General features: G+C 36.7%; 2 protein-coding genes across 6 annotated transcripts in view; one reads left to right on the plus strand and one right to left on the minus strand.

Annotated features, from left to right (window-relative positions):
- The window catches only part of akna (AT-hook transcription factor), a 30,815-nt gene extending 22,852 nt beyond the window's left edge, over nucleotides 1-7,963 (plus strand). For all 4 annotated transcript variants that reach the window (XM_008424637.2, XM_008424636.1, XM_017307684.1 and 1 more), the window contains exons 14-21: nucleotides 1,009-1,112; nucleotides 1,556-1,779; nucleotides 2,434-2,572; nucleotides 4,524-4,694; nucleotides 5,073-5,212; nucleotides 6,356-6,451; nucleotides 6,563-6,698; nucleotides 7,626-7,963. In XM_008424637.2, coding sequence (XP_008422859.1) covers nucleotides 1,009-1,112; nucleotides 1,556-1,779; nucleotides 2,434-2,572; nucleotides 4,524-4,694; nucleotides 5,073-5,212; nucleotides 6,356-6,451; nucleotides 6,563-6,698; nucleotides 7,626-7,869 — 1,254 coding nt within the window. In that variant the 3' untranslated portion in view covers nucleotides 7,870-7,963. The remainder of the gene's footprint in view (nucleotides 1-1,008; nucleotides 1,113-1,555; nucleotides 1,780-2,433; nucleotides 2,573-4,523; nucleotides 4,695-5,072; nucleotides 5,213-6,355; nucleotides 6,452-6,562; nucleotides 6,699-7,625) is intronic.
- Nucleotides 7,964-9,801: 1,838 nt separating this feature from the next.
- Nucleotides 9,802-22,335, minus strand: part of stxbp1a (syntaxin binding protein 1a) — a 29,616-nt gene continuing 17,082 nt past the window's right edge. Inside the window, exons 15-20 of one of the 2 annotated variants that reach the window (XM_008424639.2) lie at nucleotides 21,535-21,644; nucleotides 21,330-21,431; nucleotides 20,988-21,073; nucleotides 19,734-19,888; nucleotides 17,036-17,191; nucleotides 12,015-12,105 (exon numbers count right to left, since the gene is read on the minus strand). In XM_008424639.2, the coding sequence (XP_008422861.1) occupies nucleotides 17,082-17,191; nucleotides 19,734-19,888; nucleotides 20,988-21,073; nucleotides 21,330-21,431; nucleotides 21,535-21,644 (563 nt within the window). In that variant the 3' untranslated portion in view covers nucleotides 12,015-12,105; nucleotides 17,036-17,081. Of the gene's footprint in view, nucleotides 12,106-17,035; nucleotides 17,192-19,733; nucleotides 19,889-20,987; nucleotides 21,074-21,329; nucleotides 21,432-21,534; nucleotides 21,645-22,335 lie in introns of both variants that reach the window. The other variant, XM_008424640.2, reaches the window with a different exon arrangement.

The raw sequence follows: 22,335 nt of genomic DNA on the forward strand, positions 1-22,335 counted from the left end.
CACACAATGCGTGTTCTCTCACGGAAATCCACATGCCTTCAAGTACAACTTTTTTTTAAACACATGCCACTTTCAAAGTTTCAAAGAACCTAGCACCAACTAGGCACAGCGAGAGCATTACACGTTTTCGATGTGCACCGTTACTGTGTAAACACAGATCGTAATCAGAACGTTATCGTGTAAACGATCCAGCAAAAACGGAACAAAAGTGCCGTTTTTGTTGGATCGTTGTCGTGTAAACGCCCCCTGAATCTGCTCTGCAAAACAAACAGTCATCCATTCATAGAATAGTACATGTTCATGATCATTTAAAGGTTTGAATATAAACATTTTTAAACCAGTTTGAAAACTTGGTTTTACTCATTGACCTTCAACCCACCTGAGATTTGATTTTACTTAATTTTTATTGGTATGGATTTTATCTGTCTGTCATTTTATTGTGTTTTATTTTTCTTTATCTTATTCATTTATTACTGATGTTCAGCACTTTGTTTCGGCTCTGGCTCGAGTTAAAGTGCTTTATAAATATGCAGGTTGATGAGTAACAGATCAAAAATAAATGTATATATTTAAGGTGTACAAAATAAGATTTCAGGCAGCACTCTTTCTAAAAATTAAATACTTGCAGTCTATAACGCAAATATTCTGTATGTTACAATGCATAGAGTATTTAGAAACTTTATTCAAGTAAAAGTAGCGATACTTTATAACAAAATGTTACTCTAGTAAAAGTAAAGCTACTCCTAAAAGTTTTTTTTTTTTTTTTTCACAAAAAAATTTAACTACACATTTTTGTACTCATCTTCCAGTGGAACTAGTACTTTTGTAGTAATTATTTACTTTATAAACAGCTCCAATGTCCTTCTGAAAAGCTATATAAGATATTTGCACTAAAAACTAGAGAAAGAAACTTGGTAACATTTAGTGTATCTGCAGTGAGTTAATGTAACTAGTTCCTCCTCAGCTCTGTCATGTCAACAGAAATGTTTTCTCTGTTTCACTGATCAGGATCGAATCTCCCTAGAGACGGACAGCGGCTTCATGGGCTCCGAGAGAAGCCATCAGATTCCTGGTGCAGTTCCACTCCGCCCCCACCAGATGGAGACAGAGAGGTGGGACACTTCTGATACCGATATCTGGGGTTTAGTATCGGTCGATAACGATCCGATACAGAAAACGTTTCTCTTTTTAAAAAACGGACGTAAAGGAACTGAATTAGAAATGTATTTTATAACTCAGTGCATTTAAATACGCGATAAAATTCACAAGTTTGGCAAACGTCAGTGGAATTAGGAAAATAACAGCCGATGTAAAGTACATACTAAAGAAACTAAAACAATAAGTTGGTTAAACATGTACAAATAAACTGTAACAAATTGTTTTTTCAGAATATGTAATTGAGAATTAGCATAGAATTAGACTGAATAGATCTGCCCTTATGGATCAGTGTCACTGATACTTGATCTAGATTTGTTTCAGTATCGGGACCAAGACGGATATTAATTTCAGATGGGTGCATCTCATCCATCGTGTTTCTGTTGCTTTGTGTCTGCAGCATGTCGACGCCTCAGAACAGAAGTCCAAACAGGCCCCTGTCAGCCTGCGAGCTGGACGCGGGGCCCAGAGATGGCACCGAGCCGGAGCCCCGTCCGACGAGGAGGAGCAGGCAGAGGAGGCGCACCTTCTCCCCCCAGAGCTTCATCAGCCAGAGGAAACAGGCCAGAGCCAACGCCACGCCCTCTGACCTCTGGACGCTCTTTTACTCGAGCACAAGCAACGGTGAAGCTCTACTCCGTGTGAACACAGCGGGTTTTTATCTCAGATTAATGTTTGGTAGAGCACAACCCAGAGTTATGAGAAAATCTACATATTTGATGCTTTTTTTTTCTAAAATATCCTAAAGAGCAGCAATGCTACCTGACACGTTTACAAAGCAGCCAATCCAGGAGCTCCGTTTATCGTCCTTGGAGCTGATTGGATAAAAATAAAGACGACTGTGTCTACATTTGATGTTTGAGCTATTAAATAGGAAGTAGAAAGCGTTTTTAGAGAGCAGATTTTAGCTACTCAAAGGCAGCTGCATACCAACAATCCAATATATCTATAACTATTTTTCACTTTACGCTAAATTTTATAAACATATTGACCCAGAAGTAAACAAAACTCAAATTAAATGTAAAAAATACATTACTTATTACAATAAAAAACAAAATGTGAAAATTTTTTAAGCATGAAAACTTAATCTGGGCTTCAACACCAGCTGGCAAAATCATGTAAACTGATTAAAGTGTGTCATAATATTTTGGCTAACTTAACAGTACTTTTAAAAATGTTTGGTTTTATTGAGTTTTTTTTAAAAGTATAAACCAGATCATGGTGACCAGCTGCAGGTTTCTCCAGCTGTGTTCAGTCATTCCTCTCTCTCTCCCTCAGCTCACTCGCCCTCTGAGGAGCAGCAGAGCGCTCGCTCCACCACCGGCTCTCTCTCCAGCTCCCCGCTGGGCGCCCGCCGTCGCCATGGYGATGCCCCCAGAGCTCGGAGCTCCAGCAGGAGGGGCGGGGGGAACCCCATGTGAGTGTGTGGAACTGCAGTTGCCACAGCGACGGCCGAGCAAACAGGGCYKRYTCTGCTCTGTTCGGGTCGCCCTAAACCAGGCCTGGTTGTTGTTTTTCATTTAATTTCCCTCTGGGATCAGTGCAGGCTTTAAGGCTGAGCTGAATTGGTTCCAATGTCAGTTTGTTTGGTAACAAAAGCCTAAATTTGGAAAGCATTATTTACAACTGAAACCATATATTTACATCAGTGGTTCTTAACCTGGGTTCGATTTAGGTTATCGAACCCAGGCTCCGCTGAACCCCGGGGGTTCCGTGGAGCCTCTGCCGCGGAGGTAAAGACACACTTGTGTAAAGTCGTGATGACGCCCCGCTTTGCCATCACTTGCTGCAGAGGATCGCGTTACATTGCTGAGCCAATCAGAGCTGCGGAGGAGCCCTGATTGAAGGAGGTCCACTCTCAGCATGGATTTGAACTTGTGTCTTGAATTACTTCAGCAAAGCTCACAGTTTTTACCAAATTCTGTAGCTTTTGGTGTACTTCTAAATCTGCTCCTTAGTCGAGGTACCAACCTTCTAGTGGCGTGGTGGTGGTAACACAACTAATATAATTACATTACTAAATCAGAATACTGCAAAGTCTTTATTATTTATTATAAATTTTTCATTCTCTTAAGAATGTAGAGCTAATTAAATGATCTAAACAAGACCTTAAAGTGGTTCCAGTTTCTCTCGATGGCCAACTTGTKGAAACTGTGGCACATTTTAAGAACCTTGGGTCGTTCCTGGACAGTCAGCTCAACTTTGCTGAAAACACTGACTATATTTTGAAGAACTGTCCTCAGAGATTCTACCTTTTAAGAAGACTTGGTGATCATGGGGTGACCCAACTATACTCTAGTTGGGTCACCCCTATGTGTAGAATCATATTTTATTTATCACTACAGAAGGGTTCAGTGAATGCGCATATGAAACTGGTGGGTTTGGTACCTCAGAAAAGGTTAAGAACCACTGTTCTATATACACCTAATAAAATGACAGTTTTTTTCTCGCTGTGTGAAGTTTAAATCCAACTAAACTTTTCTCGTTTTAGGTCAGTTAGAATCACCAAAATTATTTATATTTGCTAAACTTAATGAAAAAAAAGTTCTGATTTTTGTTATTTTTATTAGATTTTTTAGAATATCATGTTTAAACATTTAGTTTTTGAATTAATATAAGTTACAACATTTAATTTCCCCTTGCAATCAGTAAAATATTTCTGAATTTGAATCAGGAAACCATTTACCTTAGAACAACTTTATTAGTTGTTTAAATAAGTTATTGATCAGTGTAATTTAAATAAGGTTTTGCTCATATTTTATACAATAAATAAAGGTATTGAAATGTTTTTATTTTTGTTAAATTAGTTTGTTATATTTTAGTTTACCTTGTCATTGTTAATAACGGTAATAAATGGTCAAAATTATGAATTGAAACAGTTTTTTTTAGTTAATTTGTGTGGTTTTATTGTGAAAATGCTTGATTTGCTGATGATTATTTAGGTAAAAAAAAGGCACATTTGTATAACAAAACAAATCAGTTTTATTGGTCTTAACTGAATTCTTGGTTTTCATTGGCTGTAAACCATAAACTCTGAAATTGTCAGAAATAAAACAAATTAAATTTATCACAGTGTTTAAATTGAACTGCAGGAATAAATATTCCGGTTTATGGAGATGTTCTGTTTAATCCTATTTAATTTTCTGTATTTTATTGCAGAATCTGCTGCTTTTCAGTGAGATTACTAATAGGAGGTACAATCTGTTGTTCACTGCATGGTGTGGTGCTGCATGTTTGTGGGATTTAACTGGAAATATTCCCAGTGAAGCAGCTCTTCTTACTGGTTTGCTGTAAAAACTGAACCCAGGCTTCCAGCTGAACGTGTATCCTCTGATCCTGAATCTCCCGCCTGTTTTTCTGCTCTGCAGTGACGCGTTCCTGATGCTGCAAGCCGAAGTCGACCACCTGAAGGAGAGACTGGATATTTCTCAGAGGAACGAGAAACCGCCGAGCTCAGCGAAAAACGAGAAGCCGCTGGGCGCCGCGGCGACTTCGCCTCAGAAAAACTTCTGCCGCCGCTCGTCCCCGTCTCCCATCAGGTCAGATTTTACGGTCCGGCTGCAGCGCCTGGAAAAGTCTTGAGTGAAGCGATAACTGAGAAAACACAAGCAGTTCTCATCTGCTTCCTACTGGAAACACCTGAAATAAGACAAAACTAACTTAGAAATAACTTTTCAGCAACAAATATGAGTTTGTTTTAACTCAATAATTCCATAATATTGATAAAAAACCGACGGATTATTTCACTGGATGGGCAAAATTGCTACAATGCTATAGTCACCATATATTGTGAAATATCTCGATAACAGACGATATTCCACATTTTCTGCTTTGGGTTTTTTTCTGTTTTTGAGGTGTGGAGGATTTTTTTGTTGTTGTTTTTCAGTTTTTAAATGTATTTTGTGGCCTGTTTTCAGACCCGTGGGGCTTTGCAGCGACTCCGGTGTGGAGAGGAGATTAGTTGAGACCCTGGATGACGTCGAACCCGAGATGCTTTTCAGTAAAATGGCCAGAGAGATGAGAGACGCTGCTGCGCCTAAACAACAATATAACTTCTGTGAGCTTACCAAGACTTTAACTAGACGCCTACAGACTGTTTAATCAGCTGCAGTAATTTAAAGGATCCTGGAATCCTTGAATTTCAGTTAGGTGTTTTCAAGGTTTGGAAATCCTTGATTTCTGTCCTTGAAAGCTGATTAATGTTCAAACTGCACAGTTTGAAGATTAGTTCAATTTGACGCTTAATTAAAATCCTAAATTTGGAAAATGTTGTTTACAGTTGGAAACAAATGTTTAAAGATAATAAAAAAGACAGATTTGGGTTTTTTTTGCTTTTCTTTTGTAGGTCAGTTTGGATCAGAAAAAATATTTCTGTTTGCTAAATGGCAGAAAACTTGAGAGATTTTTTTTGTAATTTTCTTGGACCAGTCAGTGTGTTGAGAATAAGAGAGACTTATAAAAACATAACATTTTACTTTACTAGAATACAGTCACAAATTATCATTAATAACAGTAGTAAATTATATCACATAATAGGGAATTAGTCCTGCCTGCTTCAGTTCATCTGTATTGTTTTTATCTCCAATCTGGTGCTGGAAAAGTTTGAAAAGTTACCTTGAAAATCCTTAAAAACTTATTGAATTGCCCTGTTGGGAATTTGGACGAACCCTGAATATATAAAAACAGGAATAACCAGGATTCAGGGTTTGTTTCTGCAGGGATGTCCTCGGCTCCGGACGCTGCAGACAAATCTGACAGTGACGAAAAAGTTTGAAAAAAAAGAGAAAAAAAAAAGAAAAGAAAGAACTCAGAAAATGTGAGATTAATTTTAGAAATTTTCTAGAAAATCTTTGAACTTTCTGAGTTTGAAATTAGGAAAATTTGCTAGAAAAAAATTCAAAAACTCTGAGATTAATCATAAAAATTCTCAAGCAAGAAAACCATGCAGATTTCTGGAGTATGAAGAGTAGAAAATTTGCAAGAAAAGAGTTTTTCTAGGAGAAACTTTGTCATTTTGGAGTTTGAAAAGTATTTTAAGAGAAAAGTATATTTCTTAAATAATATAAAGACATACTGTGCTTTTTCCCATGTGTACCAGACCTTCATCTACTGTACCTGAGTTTTATTTAAACATTTTTAACACCTACATAATGACTTCTTCTGCATTATTGATGAATTTTTGTTTGCTATGTGCTGGTAGATCCACCAGGTGGCAGCAGTGAGCCGTCGGATTCTCCGTGTTGGTGCCGCTGTTCCATCTGTGGACTCCTTAAAATGCACAAATCCACAGATTCAGGTGATATAAGGACAAAATAATCAGTTAACACTGCCAGTGGTTAAAAAACAATAACAAAATGAAATCAAAGAAAAACTGACTTAACTGGATATGAAACTGTTTTATTCACAGATTGTTACAGATATTTTCCCCCCACTCACAAAAGCCAGCAGTCAGGTTCCTCAGACAGAGTTTCCTCCAGGAGGTACAGCAGCTCAGTCTCGCCTTCACCCCTGAATCAGGAGCCTTTGTACCAGCAGCAGCTGCTGTAAGCATGAAACCATGAAAACTGTAACAAACCCAGGAAATGCATGAGAAAACCATCAAACTTTTATCTACGATGATTTACACAATTTAATACAACAATCTGACCATTTTATCCATTTTAATACAGTTGAAAGTGTTTTAGTTTATTATTGAGCAGCTAAAATAAAAAAGCCATGTTTTTGGGAGGCATGTAATTTTTGTTCAACTTTATGGAGAGAAGTTTGGAGTTTGGAGAGTCGAAAATATGCAAGAAAAGTAATCGGAAAAATATTGATATCAATATCAGAAATTTTCAGACAAAATCTTTGATATTTTTGGGTTTGAAAGGTTGAAAATTTGCTGGGAAAAATCAGAAATTCAAAGAATAGAAATTTTCTAGAAAAAACTTTGAAATTTCTGGGTTTGAACAGTTTCAGATTTGATCGTCTCAGACGATCTCCTCCTCCAGCCAGCAGAGGGCGCTCACACGCACTTTTAATAGTTATAGCAACAGAAAATATCAGCAGCCTGAGATGTTCTTTATATTTTACAAATATAAAAATATTTTTTATATTTGTAAAATATGTCCAAGTTTAATAATGAAAAAAACATTATTTTCTAATTATTTATTATTAATAAACAGAAATACTTATTTTATTTTATAAGAGATAAAAATAAACATCGACTCGTTCATGTATTTAATTCAATTAAATACATGGGCTATCTTGTATCAAGATAGCCCAGTCGGCCATCTTGATACAAGATAAAACTCGGGTTTTTAAGAAAAATGGTCGCTTATCAATTAATCAACTTTAGATTAATTGATAAACACGCTCATATAAATGGATTTTGATGTGAATTTTTATTTAATTGTGTTTATTTAGCACAAATTGAACAGAAATCATCAGTTTTTCATGATGAATCCTGATATTTTCCTCTGTTTTTCCAGGCTGCCCTCCAAACCTGAGTACTCCTTTGCTGACGGGTCGCCGGGCCGCGGCTCAGGACTCCGGTGGCCCAGAGAGAGGAAGAGCCGGCGCAGACTCTCGCACGCGGTGGAGAGCCCGACGTCGCTGGACGGCTCTCTGGAGCGCGCCATCCGCGCGGCGCGGCGCATGAGGCGCACGTCCAGCCACATGGCGCGCTCGCTGGCGTCGAGCCTCGTCTACCAGAAGCTGCTCACGCAGTCCTAGAGGCGAGTTGCTAGCCGAGCCGCTAGCCGAGCCGCTACGGTCACAGGCAGGAACAGCAACTCTACCAACATCAATAAAAACAGTAACTTTTCCACTTTGTTACTTTGCTTTGGTTTTACTCCCAGGAGAAACTTTTCTGTTCGGGCTTTGAAGCTGAATTTTGTCTTTTTTTCTGAGTTTCAGTTAAAAATGTGAGCTAAATTTTGTCGATCTGCCAAAAAAACATAATTTTGTAATTGCGTTGTTTCCACTTCCTGTCGTCGTCGTCTTGTCGTTTCCTGCAGTGGTAACATCCTGTTGTGGGTCACATGCAAAACAAAGTTCTTTTTTTGTTATTTTCTTGCATTCCAGTCTTGATGAAGTAAAAAAAAAAAAGTCTCATCCCGGCACATAAACTTTTTAGCTTTTTTTTAGAAATTGTTTCCCCATCAGGCAAATTTATTTTTGTAATTCCAATATTTTGGTCAATGGAAACGCAGCTGATGAAAATAAATTAGTTTAATGTTTATATAATGTTCTGACATGCACTAAAAAAACTAATTTTTAATAAACACTGTAGATCATATTGATTTAATTACTTCACATTTACTTACATGTGTTGTAAATGTTTTTGTAACTCACTTTTCTGTTTTTTATATATTTATATATAAATGCCTTAACTGTAACTTCACCATTCTCTCTCTCTCTCTTTATGTACTTAAATGTTTTTTGATTATGAACTTTAAATCTTTTCCTGCTGCTGCTGAGATCAGTCATTTCAGAATAAGAGCTCAACGTTATTCATGTATAATTTATTAGTCATGTGACCAGATGGATATGTGACCTACGACCTGCAGAGACCTCCGCTCACCAGCAGATGGCGCCGACCAGCTTTAATGTAAGTCGGACATTTTCACTTTTTCACCTGAATTTTACACTTTATGTAAAATTGGCTCCGAAATTAAATGAAAATGGTTTTTTCCAACATTTTTCTTGTAAATTATTTTTATATTCAACTTCTAAAACAATAAAGGTTGAATTTAAAATTAAAATAGCTGAAAGTCTGTTTTATTTTTTTTTTTACCACTTTTCCACATTTAGAAACAGAAAATTAAACCATTTATGTTTTGCAAAAATAGACAAAAAGCCGATTGAATGGAGATTTTCTGATTATCAATTTTTAAGTACATTTTTTATTAGCTTTACATCTGAACTTTTATCTAATCTCATCACATTGGTTTATGTTTTTGACTTCACACTAAATATATAGAAGTTATGTTACAGTTGATACACTTTTATCTATTAAAAAATTACATTATCTCTGCAAAACCTGTTAAGATCTTTGTGTCTTACAATACTTGGACACAAATCTTAAAGCATTTTGGTGTAATTTGTAGTGCAATTATCTTGGTACATTTGAAATGCGACAAATTTATCGTAACTTTTCAGCAAGAAATCTAAATGTTTTAGGTAAATAATATCTTTTATAAAAAGTTCTAATTTCACTGCAAATTATTTCACTAAACATGGAAAAAATTTCATTTTATAAGAGAAACTTGTACTTTTTAAATCAATATTCAAGTGTTACTAATGTGATAAATCTTGTATTTCAGGTGTAATAAGATATTTGAACATTATCATATCAGTAATAATTAATTGTGATAAATAAGAATGTAATAATTTTGACGTTTTGTTTTCACTGTAAATTCCAACTAATTACATTAAAAATCGCAGAAAAACTATGTATTGTTGGAATTAATCTTCCTATTCCCTTCATTTTTTTTTCATAAAAATAATGACAAATCACTTTTGTATGTAAAAAAAGCAAAAATGTTTGTTATCTCCACTTCATCAACCATGCCGCCGAAACCCAGTTTACCTTTTAGTTTTAGTTGAATAGTAAGTAGATGTTAGAAATCCAGCCACATGTATGAGATGTGAAAGACGGCGACATGTAATGGAAGCCAGTTTATTAGACAGCCATAGTACATCGGTACACATGGAAGTACTGTTTGTGCTTACACACTCGCAAACATACAGCCCAATAGGTGAAACAGGACAGACTGGTATTTTTCTCTGATGAATAACTTTTAAATAAATACAGTGATTTGGCAAATAAAGCCTAAATGATAATAATCTATATATATATATATAAATAAAAAACAAACTCAAGCATTTGAAAACTCATTATAGTGCAAAAAACGACTTGTTTGGCCTACAGAAGGGAGGCGATATCACGCAGGTTTAGTTTTATCATTGCAAAGCCATTCAACTTCAGGGACGGGGTTACGTTGCACCAGAGGGAAAAACAAAGCATAGTAGTAAATATTTTACCTAGTTTAACATCTACAGCTAAAACGTCACAAACACAGCGGCTTCACAGAAAAGGTTTCACTACTGCACTGCTTTAAAATAAACCACAATTCAACAGTAAGATGCTTAAACAACAACGCATGGCAGATACACGACACTACTTACTCAGTGCAAGGCCCGGTTAGTACTAATGATCTGACAGGATACAATACTGAAACACAGCCGGGCCTTTTTAGGATTAATCATTAATATCAGCAAGCAACAGCCTTTTTTAACAATAAATCTGTTTGAGTGGAAAAAAGGTTGGTGCAGGAAATTACAGTAAGGAGGGGTGAAGGTTTTAGCTCTCATTTAATATTTTTTTTGTTTCTCTTCCTAACTGAGCTTATTGGGCGAATACTGAAACCAAGAACTTAGTTTTTCTGAGAGTCAAACAAGCCGGCACAAACGAGAAGAACGTAAAAATCTCTGTAACATTGTTCTCCCTGTTGGTGGCCATCATGTGCTTAACATTTTCAGTAATGTTTCTACAACAGAAAAACAGCCAGGTTTGGTAGCTTAGCTCATTAGCTTGGTTAGCAAATAGCTAGCTGGCAAATTCAACTGGGGAAAAAAACTGCTAAGATGTTTGTTGGTTAAAAATGTTTCTTAAATTTAACAAAATAAATGTATTCAGATTTTCAAAATAGGAAAATTTTCACAAGAATATACAGTAGCAGAAATACGGTTAGCTTAACTGGCTAGCTTAGCCTCCTTGTTTCACTCTAGCTAGCAGACAACCAAAACTCGTAAGTTTAAGCTGTAAACTTAAAATGTGGTGATGTCTGAACTTTCTTTGTTCGACATAAATTTATTTTGAAATGGTTAAAAGAAGGGAAAAGTTTAGCTAATTAGCTCGAGCTAATGAGCTATCAGCTCAGACCAATTCAACAAAGTTAATTGTAAAACTTTTTTGTGGATAAATACATTTTCAAAACAAAATTGGGTGAAAAATTGTTTAGATTTGGCTGATCAGATTGCTTTGCTAACGGCTAATTAGCATTTTTGTTGATGGTTATATGCTAAGAAACTAATGTAGTAAACATAGTGATTTACCAACTTACAGTATTTAGGACTTACTTTTGCATTTGCCATAATTTACTTTTGTGCATGTGTTACATTTTGTAAACAAACTGGCTGAACTAAACTAAACCATAAGCTAATGGCTAATTAGCTTAGGTAGCTAATAGCATGAAACCTTGAAAGAAAAGAATATTTAATTACATTTGGAGATGAGTGGAGAGCAGGAGGAAGGTGTATATTTTGTTACCAAGCATGTTTTTAAATAGTTTGACACTCAGATGTTTTTGGCATCGTATTCAACCCCAAGAAAATAAGCTAATCGCTAACTCCTCTGCACTCAAAACACTCGACACAAAAACACAGAACAGTCCACATGAGTCCAAGCATGCTACTGAATACGAACATCTCAGATGGGCGGATGGCGCTCCTCTCTGCTGAAATATGTGAATACATTTATATTGCATGATATATTTTACAAAATGTCGTCTCAAATTGCACATCCCCCTTCGATCTGCCAACAGTAAAACTCACAGGGAGGAGCAGCGCTAGAGGAAAAAACTGTTTACACAGCCTAGCATAGTGTTAGCATACAATAGGACATTTTGGTACTTTGCATTTTATCTGGCCTTCAAATATTAGCTTTTTTAAATAAATTTAATTAGTTGCATCCATTGTAAAACAAGAATACTTGCAACAGTTTTATTCTTTGATATATATTTTTTCCATCTTTTTTTCTCTTTTCCAAGCATTATGCATACATAACTGATGGATTGGCTGGGAAAGATGAAGAGGAGGATTCTTAGCTCGTGACTTCCTCGTCTGGTTTGTTCATGGCCTTGAGCTGCTCCAGCAGGCAGGTGGGAGTGAAGATGTGGGTCGATCCTGGAGACAACACACACAAACGCAGCATTAAATCTGAGCGTTTAGTTGCGTTAAAACTAAATAAAATGTGTTTTCAGCTTTTGTTATGAATGCCTACGGCAGATGACAGCAGCCGTTGAAAGAAACGATGGAAGCCCGGAGTTATGAAATCATAATCAGTTAGTCAGAAGGTTAATAATGAATCATGTAGGAAAAACAAAACAATATTCACTTTAAATAGACGCTATAAAAACCAAAGATTTACTTTAACTGGTTTCCCGTTACTGACGTTTCTCAGAGAAACAAGAACAATTCAAAGGATTCTTTATTACTTTTTCAAACCAAACAGCTGTAATATTTTAGTTATTCAGCTGTAGATGCTGCGCTGCTGCTGGGACTTTGATGCATTATCAGCATGCACATGCGGCCGAAACCATCGGTCACAACACGAAACACATGAGCAGGCAGGAAATGACTACAAGCTCTCTCTACCAGAAACACTTCACAACATCCGGTCCGAACAGAAGCAGCTGTTTGGTTTCTTAGGCACACAGAGAGAAATTATTGGATATTACACATGTGGTGACTTTATTAAACCTGTTCCACACTAAAACATGTTTACGGCTGTGAAATTGTGAGTTTGTAATATTTCATTTCCACTTTTATATTTCAGATGTTTGGTTGTGGTTTACAGCAAATGAAGCCCAAAATGTAGTCCTTCGCAAAACTTTGTCATCGATTAAGATTGATGTTTAATACAGCAATGTAGGTAGAAAAGTGATTAATCGTGGCTAACTGACTAGAAATCAATTAATCGTTAACTGGAGTTAAAACAAAAAGGTCATCTGATGGAAAAATAACATATTCAAGCCAAATTTGTAGAATGTAAATATATATAAAGATAAAAACATGTCTGTAAATATGTTTTAACTTTACCCAATAGAATGTTTATTTTTAAAAAAGGATTTGTTTATTTGCATCTTTTAATGTATTTCTAATATTGTACAAAAAGGTTTAAGTGGTTAAATAAATTTTTTTCCCGATTAATCGTCACAATAATCAGCAGATTAATCGATTACCAAGTTGACACAAATTGCAAATGAAGGCAGATGCAAAAAAAATGATGCATCACCTTTTTCTTCAACTAAACTTCTGCTTGGATGCTAACTTTGAAAACATTTTATATATAAATCGCTTCTTAAGACATTTAAAAATGCTCTACAATTTTGTAAAAACATTTTTTTAGCAATAATTATTGTTTATATATTATATAGTGTTTGCTAATTTTTCCATGGGATATAACTCCAAATTATTCACAGAAAATTCACCTAAACAGGGATTTTTCCGTAAAGCGCATTTAAAATATTTGAAAGAAAACAAATCTAGGGAAACTGACACGCTATTGGCTGTCGTTTCCAAAGCAGCTCCATTTCTTATGCTTTATGGTGATTGGCTGAAACCCCAAGAGGTGGCGATAAGGAAAACTGTAGGTGTGATAAAATGGTTTCCACTGCGTATTACGATCCAAACGTTGGTATATTTGGTGTTAGAATGATTAAAATAAAAGTTTAAAGTGTTTTTAATGAATATTAGCTATTTGTGGGTCAATTTGGTTTCTAAACCAACGTACTTCTACTTTCAAAAATGTTTAGTTTTGGGCTTATAAAAATACACAAAATTGGCAAGAAGCTACATTTTGGGTTTCTATAAGATAAACTCCACAATCCTCAAAATTACCAAAAAGTAAAATGCATAGATGTATCACTTTGTGTGCATATACTGAGTTTCACTTAAGATTTTTGAAGCACAGGTTTTAGTTGGTGTGGTTGAAAGTGAAGTTAAGCTAGCAGAATATCTGAAATACCAAACTGCAGAGGAAAAGCTACAAAACCCTGGAGAAATTATAAAATCCAAAGTCAAAATAAGTTTGTGGCGGCTGAAGACACAGAGACATCGTACAACGTGAAAGGTGCTTTTTGGAGTAAAGCAAACAGTTTGTGCCACAACTTTACCAAATTAGCTCAAATATTTGGAAGTTTAAATTATTTCTGAGGCAAACGGACGCTTTGATTTACTCCCAGCACTCTTTCACCAGTTCTAAGGTTTGTTTCTGATGCAAAGCTGAGAGTTTTCCGTCTGTTGGAGGCAGAATTTGTTGGCAAAGTGAGAAAAAACCTTGTTAAAAATTTAAATGTTTGCGTATGTTGTTCTGAAAACAAACAGCTTTGTGGGCGTTTTCCATGCCCCAGAAACACAACACTCTGGACTTTCATTTCTAACTGAACAGATTCTCTGAATGCGTCTAAAACAACAAAGCTTTAAACGTAGATCTGTTGTAGCAAGTGGCGGCCATTTTGCTCAAGAAAACCGTAGTTTATGAGATGGAGGCCAAGTTGTAGCATTACAGGAAAACCTTTTATTTATTGGGTTTCATCACTACGTTCACTGATGTTTAGGTCTGTAGGAAGATTTTTTTTTTACTCACTTTTTCTTTAATCAAACCTGACATTGTTTGTAATCTTTGGTAGAGATTTAGGGCCATTTTGTTTAGGAAAACCGCAATGCTTTAGCAAGTTAGTCGCACATGAGATGGAGGCCAAGTTGTAGTTTTACAGGAAAACCTTTTATTTATTGGGGTTGTAGATTTTAAGAAGTTTAGGTTTGTACAAAGTTTCTTTTTTCTGCTCAGTTTGTCTGGTTTCCTTTAATGAAGTCAGACATTTTTGTATTTCTTGGTCTTTAATGGTTTTTCTGGTCGACTGAAGTTTTGTTATTGAAACCTTTAAAGGAGCCATTGCTGATATTAGATCTTTGTTTTTCTGGTTTTGCTTTTTATTGAAGCTTCTCTTGCATCAGCTCTAAAAAGCTTTTAATTTGAATCTAATCTAATTTTTGTATTTTTTTAATGTAAAGAAGCTCCTGTCCAATGCTTGTGTTTGTTACCATTAACTACATGTGTAGACGGTTTTTAATTTTGAAGGGCTTTAGAAGATTACAAAAAAAGTCTTCCTTGTTTTTTTTAACCGTCTGTAGATGAGCCACGAGTTATATTAGCGCAGGGGTGTCCAAACTTTTGGCCAAATTAGTCGAGTCACAAGTTCTCGCTGGCCAAAAAAATAAAATAAAATAAAGATGTTAAAGGAGTAAAATTGTTTTGTTATTCATTTTAATAATTTAATAATTCATCAAATATTCAGATATTTGGTATTAAAAGACAAGAATCTAGTTTTCAGTTTCTTTTGGGCAAATTATTCTCAGTTACGAGAACCAGATTTGGTCGACTTACTTTCAAAACGCTAATTAATCAAGTTTAATTAAATAGGTTAAACGTTGATTTTATTGCAGCAAAGTCAGTTCTTAAGTAAAAGTCTGGATAAATGTGGTTTCACCTATAACAAGACGAATAGTTTGTTGTAATTTATATTTTCTATTGTGAGAGAATTATGTGGGCAATTATGATGGAGTGTTAGGGCCACACTAAGAAAAAATAAAAATAAAATGACAAGAATAATGTTACTAATAAATAAATAAATAAAGCTGTAGTAATGGCTTTATTCTCATTATTTAGACTTTTTTCATATAGTTTTATTAATTTTTTTAGGTAACACTTTATTTGAAGGGGGGGTGAATAAGACTGACATGACACCGTCACAAACATGACATAACACCTGCCATGAACATGAATAAACCTTCATGAATATTTATGACTGCTGTCAAAGTGTCATTTGGTAAATTATGACACATTTAATACAAAGTTGACATTATTTAAAATGTTTTGGTTATGACAACTTGACATCCAATTATCATATCTCATAAATATGTCATAATAGTAGTCATAATAATGTCATTAATTGTAATTACACTGTCAAATACATTAAGAAAACAGTAATTATTTCTCCCTACCTGAAATAAAGTGGAACAAGTAGCAACAGTTATGACGATGTCATTAAGTGTCATTAATATTATCTCTTACCTACACAATTTTTAAAGTTTAATCAGTAATACTTTTATAACAAATTAATGACAGATCATGATTTCTTGGTTAATGTCAAGTTGTCAAGACAATTTTGAATAATGTCAACTTTGTATTAAAAGTGTCATGATTTACTGAATGACACTTTATGACAACAGTCATAAATATTCATGAAGACTTGCTCATGTTCATGACAGGTGTTTTGTCATGTTTATGACATAACACCTGTTTAGGACATAAAGTGTTACCATTTTTTATTGTCTTAGTTTGGCCCTAAAACTCCATCGTATAACTTAAACCTTACAAATAGAAACTCTTTGTTAACCATCTCTGCTGGACGAGTCAAATTTGCATCATTCTCGACGACCACAAAAAAAATCATTCCAAGAGCCACAAATGGCCCCCACCCCGCACTTTGGACACCCCTGTATTATCATGTGACGGTGGGCTAAAGGTGACCAGCCAAAGTTTGTGCTCTGAAGGAAAGCAGCAGCACTGACGGCGCCACACGGTGAAGATGTCAGGGGTTAAACGTGAATGAGTGAGACGGTCTGAGGAGCTTCGGGTGGCCGTCATAAATCAGAGCGATTTAATCCACCGGCTGAGATGAGGAGAGGAGGCAGCAGGGATGGAGCCACGACCTCCTCAGGGCATGGCCGCCGCTGCCGACGGCGCCGCCGACCTCCGCAGGCGAGACTCAATCTACAGATTCACCCCAAAACACTAAATCAAAGCTTTTAATTTGATCATTTTGGTTTTAAATAGAGAAGAGCCTGTTGGAGTTGGAGCGGACCATGCAGTGAGGAGGGATCAGGAATGCCCATCCCAGTGGGAAACGGGAGGGGAGAGGAGGAGGAGGAGGAGGAGGAAGGTGAGGTACATAAAACAGTTCTGAGTGTTTAAAGAAGAGGGAGGAACCAAAACGAAGCCCTTTGTGCTAAACGTTCAGAAAGGGCTTCTCTGAGCGGCTGCCTTTACTTTGTCCTGTGATTTCTGTCTCCCTCCCTCCCAATCTGTCTCTGCCTCACTCGTCTGAGGGCTGTGCGTCCTCAAAGGACACCCTAGTGGACTCTCGGAAGTCGGGGTGCTGCAGGTCCGATAAGAATTTGGTTGGGGTGAGCAAGTGGGTGGAACCTGTGAAGGAACAGAGGCGGCTTCACCACTCGTCTGACAGCATCCCACAGCCCGACTCTCCAAAATAAAACCCCAAAACGACGTGAAGAGAAAACACACAGACACTCGTCCACTGGCAGACATGCACCCACAGGGCGGAACCAACCGAGTGAAGTCGGCTCTTCCACCTGCCACAAACTGAACTGGCGACAAACGTTTCTGCTGCTGATATTAATAAAGGTTAAAAGTTCAACCAAACCCCCACACATTACCCCAATCTAATAAAAGTTGGTGTAAAATGTTTTGTTTGTGCTGCTTTTGCTTTGACAATATTAATGAAAGTTTAAAGGTCAACCAACTCCCGACATCTAATAAAACTGGTGCCAAACGTTTCTGCAGCAAAAATATTAATTTGTGCCGCTATTGTTTTAAAGATGTTAATGTTTCCAGAAGTCATGAGATCAACAATTTCCCCGCTCACATTTACTAAACCAAACAAAATTGATGTCAATCAATTCTAAGTTTGTGCTGCAAAATATTTTGTTTGCGCTGTTTTTGCTTTGAAGATATTAAAGTTTAAAGGTCAAAAGTTCAACCAGCCCTTCCCGATCCCTCCCAATTATACAAATCTAGCAAAATTGGTGTCAAACGTTTGTGCAGCAAATTTTTTTGTTTGTGCCGCTATCATTTTAAAAATATTAATAAATGTTTCCAGAGGTCGTGAGAGGTCAACCACCTTCCCACTTCAAATCAGACAAAATTGGTGTCAATAAACTGTGCTGTGTTTGTGCTGCAAAATTTGTTTTTGTGCTGCTTTCATTGAGATATTAATAAAAAGTTTCCACCGGTTATAAAAGGTCAACCAGCCAAAATTAGTGTTGAGCAACTCTGCTATGTTTGTGCTGCTACATTTTTTGTTTGTGCTGCTTTTGCTTTGAAGATATTAATGAAAGTTTAAAGGTCACAAGGTCAACCAGACCTCCACCCCCACATTACCCAAATGTAACCATATTTGTGTCAAACGTTTGAACAGAAAAATGTATTGTTTGTGCCACTATCATTTTAGGATAATAAAGTTTCCAGAGGTCAGAGGTCAACCATTTCCCAGTTCACATTTACAAATTCAAACAAACTTGGTGTCAATCAACTTTGGTTATGCAGCAAATATTTTCATTTGCGGTGCTTTTGCTTTGACGATATTGATAAAAACCTCTGGAAATGTTTTTTTTTTATCAATATCTTTAAAGTGACAGCGGCACAAATGAAAATGTTTGCTGCACAAACGTTTGACACCAATTTTGTTAGATTTGAAGAAGGTGGGAGGAGCCAACTTCACTCAGGTCACAAACACGCCAACAATTTAAAGATAACAGTTGATTGAGAGACAACAGCTAAAGCAACAGGAAACAAGAAAACAGTGGATGGTTCAGCTTTAAGACGTCAGTACTAAGGGCCACAACAGAACTAATGTCACACAGTCGGTACCGTACCTTGCAAAATAGTCCACACCTTCTGAGTTTTCCACATTTCGTCTCACCACAACCACAAACTGGAACCGTTTACTGGGATTTTATGTGATGGATTATCACAAAGTAGCTCAAGATTCAGAAATAGAAGGGAGTATTTTTGGTGTTTTCCCCCAGTTTGTACATTTATGATGTGATACGGGTCTTAAATTCCATTCATAATGGTCTTAAACAGTCTTAAATTTGAGTTGATGAAAAATCATGCAGAAATCATGCTAACGTACTAATAATTAACATTAGCTCTACTAATGCTAATTCAATTCAAAAATGCTGTATAGATACCAAAGGGAAATTAAATGAGTAGATAAAATAAAGTGCTACACTAACAATGTAATTAGTGAAAGCTAAAGCTAAAATGCTAATTTCAACCATATTGACACACAGTTTGTCAGAATTAGCATAGGACCAAATTAGTTATTGCACAACCTACATTTATGGTTTGAACTTCAGGAAGTGATTCTTTAAACAGACCCTTCACTCCTGGTTTCATGTTTTTATAGTTGTTGAATTTTACTAAGTAGCAGGAATGCTAGAGATTTATTTTAATTTATTTAGGGGTATCAGGGTAAACTTCTTAATTACATGTTTTTAATGGAGAAATTATTAATTTCCTAGTAACTTTATGTTAGCCTGTCAAATAAAACCTAAATAAAACAGAAATCTGTGGTTGTAATGTCAAAAAATGGAAAAAAAAACTCAAAGATTATAAATAATTTTGCAAGACACCGTCAATAACTTTGATAGACAAATGAGGGAGGAGTTTGTTGGAGAAACTGAGTTTTTCCTTCTGATGGACCCAGACAGGGGGACAGATTTCACTGCCCAGTTTTCGATGAAATATTTCCACAACTTACTGGAAACTCACTGGACCGAACTTTAAAACCCCAACCAGGCAACCGTTTACTGAAGTGAATTAACGTCTTAACTGGATTCCAGGTTAATTAGAAGCTACATGTCTGTAGATTATCTTGTGCTACTCAGTAGAAAAGTAAGTTAAGGTAAAGTACGGACCCAAGATCCAAAGTTGCTCCACTCACCAATGATGGCTTCCCACTTCCCGTTAGCCTGCGTGACCTCGTAGGCACAGCGCATCTCGCTGAAAGACGCGCCTCCGATGATGAAGACCATCAGTCGGGGGCCGGTGCGGTACTCTCCAGGGGTCTTGTTCTTGTGCCAGTGTCCATATCGAGCACTGCCGCAGAAAAAACATCATTTATATTCAAGTCTTCAGCTTTTCTCTCCACTTTTCACAACATGCTAACACATTAGCATTATTATTAAATCCCAATCAAATTATTTTTATCGAAGCAGCCCAGAGTTACCTATGAACTATTTTTAACACTTTGAACAGTTTGGTACATAAAGTATTTTTTCAAACTTTTTAGTATTTGAGCCTATAAAACAGAAAAAAACAAAATAATATTATTGGGTTATATTGGTAATAATAGTCTCCACCAAAATAATTAGGAAAAATATTGGTTTTCCCACTTACAACAGGAATACAACCTAAAACTGACTGTGACATTACACCCAGGGCCAAGCTCTGACTTCTCAATTATTCAAATAAGCTTTTTGCAAAAGTCACAATAGAACTAGCTCAACAGCGCCCCCTGGAAATTATAAAAATTATCCTTATTTATCTTACTTGATAGAACAAAACTATGACTTGAAACTATGATAGTAAGTATGAAATTTGATACAATTCTGGAAATTCCCAAAACATGCAAAAAAACTCAAATTCAAACTCTACAACAAACAGGAAGTCGGCCATTTTGGGTTGAACTTGGAATTATGATTGGTTTTGACCCAGTTTTGGCCGTTTTTAGCCTCTGAAACGTTTTGGTCAATCAGCTTGAAAACTGGTGAGTTTGTTAAGAATGAGGGATCGAAAATTATCAAAATACAGATTTTTTCAGAATGTTATTTGAATAATGGGAGATCACCTTTGAAAGGTTGATCTACTTGAGTTAATCAACACCAAACTGTTACCAGTAACAGATGACAAGTTGGTGTAACTGGGTGTCCAGTACAGAGATGTTTGGCTGAGCTGCAGCTTTAATTTTATCTCCATTTGTTGAAAACAGGCATTTTATCAATCGATCTTGTTTTCCAGTTTCATCTGGTCTGCAGAAAGTCTGATTGACAATCTAATTAATTTATAGATCACTACCTGCCAGTCACCAGTAAGCTAACTTTATTTGACTCATCTTCTGTCCAGTTAGAATCGATCCAAACCCTCAGCGTTTGTCTGTAGAGAGAAAAAACCCAAAACGTCTCCAGAACGTGGGTACCTGACTGCAGTGGTGCTGAAGGAAGCAGAGGAGCGGGTGGAGATGTACGGGTAGTGTTTGGTGTCCAGTTTATCATCGATCGCATCCTGCAGGAACCACAACAAAATAGTCATCACTCATAGAAACAGGCATAAAACCACCTCAGTCACTAAATGTGTTGATGAAACACAAGCTGGAAATGTTTGACTAAAGCTGATTTGGATTCATGTTGAGTTAAAATTAAATAACCAGTCAGTCTGACTTATTTTACAAATAACCAAATATAATGGGAGAGTTCCTGAGTACTCACTCCATTATTATTTTTTTCAGCTTCTTTAGCTACGATTTGGAGATGTGCGTTACCTCCATGATGTCCTTGATCAGCGGAGTCCAGCGAGAAAGCTGGTAGGTTTGTTCGCTCACTCGCTCCTTCCTGTCCATCTTCTTTCCTCTGCGAAGAGTGGACTGAGAAAGCAGAGAGGGAGCCAAGAGTCAAGAAAAACCAGAACGGAAATGACTAAAAACATGTTAAATAAAGAGATTAGACGATCAGAGGCGAGAATCGTACGTCTGTGACGATGGGGACGCCGAGGTGTGCCATGTTGGTGATAATCTCACTATCCTCAGGGGGGATCTGAGCGTGTTGGATCAGCTTGTTCAGGTTCTCCTCTGTAATACCTGCAAACACACACACATTTAATATATTCAGCTCCAACGGGACGAAAACAAATTACATTTTGAGATATGAGGTTATAAAATTTAAAAAAGGGAACATTGGGGGAAAAAAAACGCAATTCTGACTTTCTCAAGATCCTTAGAAAATTGTTGAAAAATCCTAAGTTTCTCTWTTGGGTTAAAAGGCTGTTTATACAGACTCTGCAAAGCTGATAGAGGTGGTGGAGTTTAAACGACAGACACAGGACGATTTACAATGTTTCCCACAGTATAGACACGATTTACAAAAAAATACTGAACTACAATCGGAAACCAACTTCAGCTTCGTGTCTCTTAGCATAATACCCTCATTTAGAACATCTCCAGACCGTAGGAAACGCCGTAAATCGTCTCCAGGCTGTAGGAAACGCCGTAAATCGTCTCCAGGCCGTAGGAAATGGCGTAAATCGTCTCCACGCCATAGGAAACGTCGTAAATCGTCTCCAGGCCGTAGGAAACGTCGTAAATCGTCTCCAGGCCGTAGGAAACGTCGTAAATCGTCTCCAGGCCGTAGGAAACGCCGTAAATCGTCTCCAGGCCGTAGGAAACGCCGTAAATCGTCTCCAGGCCGTAGGAAACGGCGTAAATCGTCTCCAGGCCGTAGGAAACGCCGTAAATCGTCTCCAGGCCGTAGGAAACGCCGTAAATCGTCTCC

This window comes from Poecilia reticulata, linkage group LG12 (genome assembly GCF_000633615.1).
Source record: "Poecilia reticulata strain Guanapo linkage group LG12, Guppy_female_1.0+MT, whole genome shotgun sequence".
Taxonomy (NCBI): Eukaryota; Metazoa; Chordata; class Actinopteri; order Cyprinodontiformes; family Poeciliidae; genus Poecilia; species Poecilia reticulata.